This window comes from Sus scrofa, chromosome 3, assembly GCF_000003025.6.
Source record: "Sus scrofa isolate TJ Tabasco breed Duroc chromosome 3, Sscrofa11.1, whole genome shotgun sequence".
Classification (NCBI taxonomy): domain Eukaryota; kingdom Metazoa; phylum Chordata; class Mammalia; order Artiodactyla; family Suidae; genus Sus; species Sus scrofa.
Window position 1 is genome coordinate 97,877,992 of NC_010445.4, and position 11,019 is coordinate 97,889,010.

General features: G+C 40.2%; 1 protein-coding gene across 2 annotated transcripts in view; it reads left to right on the forward strand.

Annotated features, from left to right (window-relative positions):
* The window catches only part of KCNG3 (potassium voltage-gated channel modifier subfamily G member 3), a 56,788-nt gene extending 47,197 nt beyond the window's left edge, over positions 1-9,591 (forward strand). For both annotated transcript variants that reach the window (XM_003125195.4, XM_003354851.4), the window contains exon 2: positions 5,427-9,591. In XM_003125195.4, coding sequence (XP_003125243.2) covers positions 5,427-6,072 — 646 coding nt within the window. In that variant the 3' untranslated portion in view covers positions 6,073-9,591. The remainder of the gene's footprint in view (positions 1-5,426) is intronic.

An 11,019-nucleotide genomic window follows, 5' to 3' on the forward strand; every position in this document is an offset into this window, starting at 1 on the left:
AAAAAGATAAGATAGCACCGATAGAGACTGATCTTTACCTCACCCAGTTATGTCTGTCCTAGTTGTGGGTAGGAGGGTATGGAGGTAGAACTAGTTAGCACTGAAAACATTAGTTCCCTTGTGGAGTCAGTTTCTGTACCTCTGAGTCATTCCCAGAAGTGCCTTCTGACATGAGGGATTATTTAGAGGAATTAGAATGACTGATGATTGCCAGCAATTTTGGAGGTCCTCCAATGCCTACAGAAAGGAATACATTTTCCATTGTAACTTAGTACACAATTTTATGTAACTGAAACAAAAGTTTTATGAAACTATGCTTTGATGTGCTCTAATATTTCTGTTGAATTTCTCAAAAAACTCCATCAATTTTGATCCATTAACGAGTTAAGAACCAGCAGTATGAAAAATACTGCTCTGACACATAAACCATGGAGACCAAGAGATTGACACATGTCATTTAATATTAACAGTGAACATTGTCACAAAAATCATTAGCATTTTTAGATGTTCCTTAATGCTTCAAAGCCTCTTAGATTTGGTTTTATTACCCATGCCACTGCAGTTTCTTAGTTGTGTGATCTTGGAGGAGATTTTAACTTTTCAGCCTCAGTTTTGTCATCTGTAAAATGGAGATATTAGGAGAAATACACAGTTCATGGAGTTCTTGAAAAGGGTTAAAGTGCTTAGCACCATGCCCAACAGAAAGGTCTCAATAAGTGGGAAATATATTTTTAGCTGTGAATTCAAACTTCTATATGTTTGAGCCTCAGAGGAAATCAGAATGGGCTTCAAAGATTCTGGTATCCTTCAATATCTTCTTCTGTTCTTTTTTCCAATTTGTTTTTTTATAGAAGTAGCCCTCGTAGTACCCAGTTATTTGCTGTAATGCTCAGTAAAACTGTACTTCATTTTCCAGCACTTGCCGTAGCTGGCATTGGCGAGAGTGCCAGTTGGAAACATGGGGATTTTGGCAGGCTTAGTGATGTTGTTGTTGGAGACTGCCTTGGCAGAGTCCTAGGTGAAAGAGGGATGCCTGGGGCTTCTCACTGATTCTTGCCATTAGTGTGGCATTCTGGAGAGACTGTGTCTGACGTGAGGGGTGGGCAGGAAGAGCCCAGTGGGCCTCATTACAGATAAGCTTCCTTCTTTGAAATTCCCTTTCTGAGAGATTATTTCGCATCATTTGGATTTCCTCCTTTTTAATCTGAACAGTTTGGCTGCTGGTGGAAGTAATTAGCTGAAAATGTTCTGGTGTTTTGGGCACAATTAAAATTTTTACTCTTCTTAATTTAATAGAATCTTAGGATGCTATTGCTGGGAGAGCCCTTCGAAGATGAGAGTGGGAACAGCATCAGGTCTCTGGTCTTCAGTCTCAGGTCCAATGCTCTTGCTCATGTCTGGCTAGAGAAGAGACAGAGTAACCACACCTGGGAAACTGGTAGCCACAGACCATCTAAGAAAACTGTCACTCTGACTGCTTTGTGCTCTGCAACTCCTTTTGAGTGTGCATCTTACATATTTACCGGTTTATTACCTAAGTTATTAGCAACTGACTTAGAAATCTTTTTTTTTTTTTTTTTTTTTTTGTCTTTTTGTCTCTTCTAGGGCCGCACCTGCGGAATATGGTCCCCAGGCTAGGGGTCTAATCCAGTTGTTGCCGCCAGCCTACACCAGAGCCATAGCAATGCGGGATCCGAGCCACATCTGCGACCCATACCACAGGACACGATAATGCCAGATCCTTAACCCACTGAGCAAGGCCAGGGATCAGACCCACAAACTCGTGGTTCCTAGTCGGATTCATTAACCACGGAGCCATGGCAGGAACTCCGACTTAGAAATCTTGGTGGCTTAACACAACAATTTACTGATTGTTCACATATCATGTCCGGAGTCAGGGTGGGGAATGTATGTGTTTGCATAGATCCTTAGGGACTTGGGCTGGGACCCCACCATCTTGGAGCCTTTTAGGACATATGCCTTCTGCGTTGCCACGGAAGTGAATTCATACTACCCTTTGATGCCTCTACCTAGAACTCTAGTCATTTTGGCTGGTAGTTCTTTGGTTAGAACTGGTCATGTGACCCTGCCTAATGGCAAGTGACTGGGAATATTGGGGTAACATATGGAATATTTGATGAGTATTATCAGAGAGAGGGGAGTACATGGCATTATGCTTATTAAAACTGCATATTGAGGAGTTCCTAATGTGGCTTTGCAGGTTAAGAACTGGATGTTATCTGTGAGGATGTGGGTTCGATCCCTGGCCTCTCTCAGTGGGTTAAGGATCCCACTGCCTTGCTGCAAGCTGCAGTGTAGGTTGAAAGATGCAGCTCAGATCCAGTGTTTATGTGGCTGTGGCGTAGGCTGGCAGCTGCAACTCTGATTCGACTCCTAGGCTGGGAACTTCCCTCTACCATAGGTGTGGCTATAAAAAGGAAAAGAAAACCTGCATATTGAACAAATGCAGCCTCCTGTTTTCTAGATCTACCAAGTTTCATTACCTTCCCAGTTTTCTAAGCCTCCAGGTTCATAGAAGCCGTTACAGCAGCAGCTTTTACCGATAGCCTGGTGGGGACAGAGAAGCAGCTACCAAACACAGAGTAATGGGGTCTCTGAGCAGAGTGGCAGATAATACAGTAGAGAAATACAGGGGCAGCCGTGACTTCATCTACTGACCTCCCTCACTGGGCAGGAGGTTAGTTTACTTTCACTGTAGACTTTCTCTTCCTGGCTAGTTTGTGTGTGTGGGCTGAAAAGTAATCCCATTCTCCCTGCAAAAGATCAGGTCCTAATCCCTGGGAACCAGTTGGATTTTACCTTATATTTCAGATGGGATCTTGCCCATGTGACTAAATCAAGGATCTTGAGATGGAGGATTATCTGGGATTATCCCCAGGAGCTCTAATCCTTACAAGATGAGAAGATGGAATGCATTCATCTTTATAAGATGGAAGCAGAGGAATATTTGATACAGTGACCACAGAGGAAGAAATAAGAGTGATGTGGCTTTAAGCCAAGGAATGGCAACAGCCACCTGAATCTAGAAGAGGCAAGGCATGGCTTCTTCCCAAGAGCCTCCAAAGGAACCGGGGCCCTTCTAACACTTGATTTTGGTCCAATGATAATGATTTTTCACTTCTGACCTCTGGAACTGTGAAAAAAATAAATTTCTGTTGTCTTAAGCCACCAAGTTTGTGGTAATTTTTTACAGCAGCTGCAAGAAATTAGTATACTTAAGTTCTGAAGTTCCCATCTTGGCGCAGAAGAAACAAATCCGACTAGGAACCATGAGGTTGCAGGTTCGATCCCTGGCCTCGCTCAGTGGGTTAAGGATCCAGTGTTGCTGAGAGCTGTGGTGTAGGTCGCAGACACAGCTTTCATCTGGCTTTGCTGTGGCTATGGTGTAGGCTGGCAGCAACAGCTCTGATTAGACCCCCTGTCCTGGGAACCTCCGTATGCTGCAGGTATGGCCCTAAAAAGACAAAAGACAAAAAATATATATACTTAAGTTCTCACTTTCTTGGTGGTCAGTGGTTGTCACCCTTCTTACCAGAACCCTGAGCAATTGGGACTGGAGTGAAACTGGGGAACCGAGTGGCTGGGAGTAGGATGAGAGTGAGAATTTCTTCACCTTTTAAATTTAAATCATATGAAGGTACTACTTATTCATGGATGCAAGTCAGATTTGTTTCCCCTGAGCTACGGTGGGAACTCCATGGTGCTACCTATTCAAAAAATAAATACAATTAACCTTTATGGCCCTGGAAACCTCTATAGTAGGTGAGCATGGTTAATTTTACTCACTTCCCTGAGTAACATCCAGTGCAATTGGTGGGTGGTCTGTGCAATGCACTTTGCGTAATTTCTTTTCAAAATGTGGCCCCACAGGCCTTACCATCCCAGCAGCTCCACTTTCTTGTCTCTCCATTGTGCTTCTGATGTTTGGGTCTAGGTCAATAGTAAGACAGAAATATGTGGAGGAAAATGAATGATGGTATAATAATAATGCTAACTTTTTTTTTTTGTCTTTTTTTGTCATATCTTGGGCCGCTCCCGTGGCATATGGAGGTTCCCAGGCTACGGGTCGGATCGGAGCTGTAGCTGCCAGCCTACCCCAGAGCCACAGCAACGCAGGATCCGAGCCGCGTCTGAGACCTACACCACAGCTCACAGCATCGCCAGATCGTTAATCCACTGAGCAAGGGCAGGGATTGAACCCGCAACCTCATGGTTCCTAGTCAGATTCGTTAACCACTGCGCCACGACGGGAACTCCCAATAATGCTAACTTTTCATTTGCGTTTTAAAAGTAACAATTATTTCAGGAGTTCCCATTGTGGCTCAGTGGAAATGAATCCGACTAGTATCCCTGAGGATGCGGGTTTGATCCCTGGCCTTGCTCAGTGGGTTAAGGATCCGACGTTGCTATGAGCTGTGGTGTAGGTTGCAGGTGTGGCTCAGATCTGGCATTGCTGTGGCTCCGATTCGACCCCTAGCCTGGGAACTTCCATAAAAGCAAAAAAAGAAAAAAAAATTATTTCAGAGTTACCTCTCACTCTGGATGAGGGCTTCCCAGCTCATGCATGTGCTGAGACTTAATTCTTCAGCCTTGGGGAGTGTGGGGCAAGGCTGTGATGTGGAAAGGTTGGTATTGCTCTAGGTAAAATGTGGCCTCATATTATAAAAATATACAATTGCATAAAAATAGCTGTGGAAAACAAACAAAATGGTTGGGTCTTTGGGAAAATCCCAGTGATTATTTTGCTCTAGTTCAGGAATCCTCAGCTTTTTTCCCCACTGTGACGTTTATGATGAGGATGGTCACGAGCTGGCACTCTCCTGGTGAGGGCACTGGCCCTCCTGCAAAGTCCAGAAGGCAGGCTCAGATCAGTGTCTCCCACACAAGCCTATAGGAAAAAAATACAGTAATATTTTTAGGAAATGATCTTGAGATCACTCCTATTTACCTAGAAACAAATCAATTGGGTATGCCCACTGTCTGTAGAAACCGAATCCTTCTGATCCACCTAATAACTTATATCGCAATAAGAACCACTGTCATCTCTGAGTGTTTCATAGGTAAGCAGAGCAAGCTGAGTATAAGTTAGTTTCAAATCACTAAATAAGAGATAGGTTCTTTTTTTTTTTTTTTGAAGTATTAGTGACAAGCAAACAAATGTCTTTTCAATAGTATTACATGCCGTGTATAAGTAAGAACTTTATCAAGTTCAGTTTTCATTTGTTCAAAGATCTGTTGTTCTGTTGCATCCCAGTGGGTCTGATGATGTCAGTAACACTGTCTGTTCTTTATGTTTCTGGATAAGTAACTGAATAAGTATGTCAGTGTAGTACTATCTGAAGAAATCTGAGCTATTAAAATGCTTAAAAATAAAATGATCAATTCCTCTTTTGTTCTCTTGACAGGATAATTGAAGCTATCTGCATAGGTTGGTTCACTGCAGAGTGCATCGTGAGGTTCATCGTCTCCAAAAACAAGTGTGAGTTTGTCAAGAGACCCCTGAACATCATTGATTTACTGGCAATCACGCCGTATTACATCTCCGTGTTAATGACAGTGTTTACGGGTGAGAACTCTCAACTCCAGAGGGCTGGAGTCACCTTGAGGGTTCTTAGAATGATGAGGATTTTTTGGGTGATTAAACTTGCCCGTCACTTCATTGGTCTTCAGACACTTGGTTTGACTCTCAAACGATGTTACCGAGAGATGGTTATGTTACTTGTCTTCATTTGTGTTGCCATGGCAATCTTTAGTGCACTTTCTCAGCTTCTTGAACATGGGTTGGACCTGGAAACATCCAACAAGGACTTCGCCAGCATCCCCGCTGCCTGCTGGTGGGTGATTATCTCTATGACTACAGTTGGCTATGGAGATATGTATCCTATCACGGTGCCTGGAAGAATTCTTGGAGGAGTGTGTGTTGTCAGTGGGATTGTTCTATTGGCGTTACCTATCACTTTTATTTACCATAGCTTTGTGCAGTGTTATCATGAGCTCAAGTTTAGATCAGCTAGATATAGTAGGAGCCTCTCAGCTGAGTTCCTAAATTAATGCATTGCAAAGCAGTTCTTGCGTACAGTTCATTTGATAGAGTTGATGCCACTTCATATTCATGCATTTCTTACTGGGTGAGCACTGCAGTGGTACTGTCATCACCTTGGTAGTAAAAATTGTCCTTCCCAGCTGAAGGGATAAAACAGTTTACTTGTTATGGAGTAAATAGGATTGAGATTGCAAAGAAAAAATAATGATTCCTAGAGTAAATTTTAGGATCTTATTTTATTTAGGCTTGTCTCCTCCTTGCCTTGAACAATTATGCTTTTTGTGTTTGTTTTAAAGTATATTATTTGAACATTTTAAAACCAAGAGCTACTATTTTCCAAATGTTTTTCCATCTTGTGAATGTAGAAGAAGCTTGGAAGTTAGAGTGTTGTTTTTTGTTGGAGAGTAACATTTTCATTTCTAAATGTTTTATAATCTCTCATATCAATGTCAGAAGTATCCTGGAAACATATGTCAGATGCAGGAACTGTTTAACAAATACTTTAAAAATTTGGCCAAATTTTAAACTGTGTAATGGAACTAGTAGATACAAGCAAGAGTAGTATTTGAAAACCTTCTCCAGCACATTTCTCAACTATATGATTTATTTTTGTTCCTCTTATTCACCTTGTCCTATAGCTTCATGGAAGCTTGAATATGTTCTTCCTTTTCCATTTTGGATTTCCTTTATCTCCGTCCTGAAATGACTCAAAAGAGTATTGTATTGTTTATCATTTTATTGGAGTTCATTTTATTTGAATTCATTGCTGTTACTAGGTGATAATTGTCCTAACATTCAGATGTCCAAATAAGATTTCCAGCATTAAAATGACAATAGAAATAGTTTGATGTTACAACCCATATTTATCTTCTTCTGCTCTTAATATTTGCCCCAAACACTGTGGGTTTAATAAGACTTACCAAATGAAAGGATATTTATGCAGCTGTTTTATACCAAAGTCATACTTAGATATTGTCACTGGATTATCATAAGAAAAGACATTAAATATTTCCTTACTCTTGGTTGCTATGTAGCCAAACCATTTTAAGCCAGCTGAAAGCAATGAATATGTAATTATTTGATCTCATCTTCACTATTGTCAATTATAGCTGTGCCAAAACTTCTTATAACAATATTGAATAATATGTCACACTAATCTGGCTAGGTTAATAGGACTAGATATGTAAAACTGATGATTATTTAGTGCAGAATTTTAGCAGTCTGAATTAAGATTTTGCTTTGGTAACCAATTGCCATAAAGTCATCAGTATATACACACAAAAATTAAAGTCATAGATTCATGAATAATTTAATATTATACACTATAACTTAGTGGGAGTAGTAGTGGGCAGGAGAGAGGATAGAAAGAGGACCTGGATATATTTATTGAAGAAAGGGTTACCAGAAGTGTTCATTAAAGGAGTATTTAGCCATCATCTAGTTCAAACGTCAACTAGTACAGGTAGAAAACCAGGGCAAGAGACAGTTTGCTTGTGGAGGAGTTGGGGCTAAAACCTGGATCTCTAGGAACCTGGCCCAGAAATGTGTATTCTTAACACACCTCTGGGTTTTGAGAGATGCCTTGAAAATCCACATTCCTTGGCTGTGCCACCACTGAGCTAATAATAGCAAAACCACTCCTTTTTCCTAATTTCCTCTCCTGAGTTTAAGGTAATATTTTGGCCATTAAGACTCTCACCCCATCCTCCCTACTCTTGCACGATGGTGTGTTACTTATTACATACTCAAAATAAACTATTGTATATTTATTGTATTTTAATATACTTGAAATGAATAGCATGGATTTATTTTTTTCTTACCTGCTTTAATTAAGCCTTTGTGATTTATGCAAATAGTAGGCAGGAGATAGCACCCCTATGTGACTAATAAAAATAAGACAGCCATCAATTTTACCGGCACTGGGTACTCTTCATGAGAATATATCTGTCTTATCCACCTAGTTAACTATCTTGAGGGCTGAGACCCTCACTCTCACACACCTCCATGTCCCCACAGCATCCGTGATAGACTTGGGCACAAACTATTGACTGACTTGAGCAGAGAAACTTCTGTGTGAAGAGACAAGGGGGACGAATACACCTGTAAGTGTGCGTGTTGAGCCACAAATGTGAATATACAGGCAGACTTTGAGGCTGCCCTTTAAGAAATCTCTTGTTGGTGATGCCAGACTTTTCATAGGACTAGTTCTCATTAAGGAGCATTTTGGATAAATGTTAATGGCAGTTCAGCTACCCATGTACTAAGACTAATGATGAGACCTGATAGAATAGTAAATTCATAAGTGAAAAAAAATATATATATATCATGAGTGTTGTAGTTTTTTAGGAACAGAGGAATTTTCTTACAACTTTCCCTCAGTGTTACTGCCTTAAAAAATAATAATTGAATAGGACTTCTTTTAGAGATTTTTTCATAACTCAATCTTCATGGCAGAATGCCTTCATTATGACCTATATTATATATTAGTACCAGTAAGTCATGTATTACCTTAAATTAGAATAAGCAGTGAGGAAAGAGGAAGCCCAAATGTTTGTTCTCATTTTACCACACATGAGCTTATGTGACTTGATTTTATATATTACTTGTTTTGTATCTTCTGAAATGGGATGTTTCAGGATTAAAGATCCAGAATTAGGGAACATATTTGAAAGTGAACATACTCAGCTCAAGGCCTTCTTTATCTTTTCTCTTTTATGACTCTGTTGTTATTGCTGGTTGCTACAGTTGCATTTGCTTTGCTCTTGGGTTTTGTAGTTACCTGTAAACACACATTTCTAAGTTCTTACTTTCTTAAAACTGTAGAAATATATGCTTTCGTGGTGGCTGTTAGTTAAAATATTATTTCCTGTTTTTAAACTTTTGTCCAGATGTCCTGGGTCTCAAGTGATCTGGCAGGAGGGGAGATAGGATTAAGTTGGGTGTTGGTGTTGCAAGAATTTTCTTCATTGGCTTGACATTTTCTAGAAGCAGCTTATTTTTCTTCTTTGCTATAGGAATAAAAAACAAAACTGAAAACTCCCAGCTCTATTTTACTATTAAGCTTATATAATTTCAGACTTAATGCACAGATTCATAAAATGTTTCCAGAGCCCACTGACCCTGCATAAATGTTCATTCGCTTGTGGTGTGCAATATACATTCCAGTCAGATATGGTGTAAATATTCCATAGGGTCATAATAAATTACAGCTAAGGAGCCCTGGAGACCTTCTGGTCTAACTGTCTCTTCCAATGATGTCCTTCTTCCCATCCACATGTTATCAGTCAGGTGGCTGTGCTCCCAATGGGTTATGATTTAGCTGTCATCACCATAGGGAGACCAGCTAGTCCTCATTTGCCTGGGACTTTCTTGGTTTTAGCACTAAGTGCACCCCCATCCTGAGAAATCCCACAGTGTCAGGTGAACAGGGACAGTCGTTCACCCTAATCAGGTCAGGCCCCAGAAACCTGAAAACTTTTGATTCAGTACTCCTTGGATGTACCTTTTTTTTTTTTTTTTTTAGTTTTGTAACATCAGAAGGCAAGAAGGATTTTTCTTAAAAATCATTTTGTTTGAGGAGTTCCCATTGTGGCTCAGCAGGTTAAGAACCTGAGATGGTGTCTGTGAAGAATATTTTCTTTGAGCTTTCGGGGTTACCTTTTATAGGTGAAACAGAAATCAGATGTTGCTTTTAGATGCTCTAGATGTCAGGAAGGAGGGCCTGGGAGCAGTGTATAGGGAACTTAGACTTTCACTAGATTTTTGAAATTGTAAAACTTCACAGTTGCTCACTCATTCACATCTGTTATCTCATGGTTTATCATCGCATTATTTAGAAGGGCCAGGTTGAGAAATGTCATAGATGAAGAGGAAGTAACATGGGTTGAAGCTTTGATGGAATATTCTGGAAAAGTTCCGTTTTGGTCAGGGAAGGTTGCATGCACTCCTCTGTTTGGCATGCTTCGGTATGGTGTTTTGCGTCCTGCCTTTCCAGACCCATCTGTACTCAGAGGACTGGGCATATCAGTTCTGCCCCTGAAAGTAATCTCATAATTTGCTGCCCCCTGATGTGGATCCTTCCATAGACTTGTGAAACGGTCATCCACAAGCACAATTATATTGTCCCATTCTGTCATTAGTTTTTTTTTTTCTTTTAGCAATTCCCCACATATGCCTAAACTTTCAGATTTTTTCAATTCTTCCAGACATTCCCAATAAGCACTTAAACTTTTGACTATTGGCATAGCTCACCTATCAGGTTATTATTTGTTAGGGAATTGAACTGGATAATCTGCATTTATGCCATAATTTAAGCAAAGTAATTCTGCATAGCTTTGGGGAGAATCCTTTAATTTATGTTTTAAAATATCAACACTATGCCAACTATAATGAAAACATAAGTGACATTTAATAGATCAAAGCCAGAAGGACTATGTATTATTTGGATTTCACCTACCAGGACTAAGGAATGCTGTGTCATTTATGTGTGGAGTAGTGCTCTTTATTTATGCAACATCGTATTAAAACTAGAACTTCCCATAATTTTGTGTTGGATAGGCTTTCCCCCTTAGATATCAATTATTTTAATTGTTCTAAAATAATTCTATAACTCTACCCATGACAGAGTAGAGTCCATTCATAGTGTGTACTGCTATGAAGTGTTTTTTCTTTGTTTTGTTGTTAAAGCAAAAAGCATTAAGTAATGACAGCTGTTTTTGCTATAATAAAAATGATTTATTCAGGGTAACATTGCTTTTCAGGGCCACACTCGCAGTTCCCGGGCTAGGGGTCAAATCGGAGCTGTGGAGCTGTAGCTGCTGGCTTATGCCACAGGCACAGAAATGCAGGATCCAAGCTGTGTCTGTGACCTACACCACAGCTCATAACAACACTGGATCCTTAACCCACTGGGCAAGGCCAGAGCTCGAATCTGTGTCCTCGTGGATGCTAGTCAG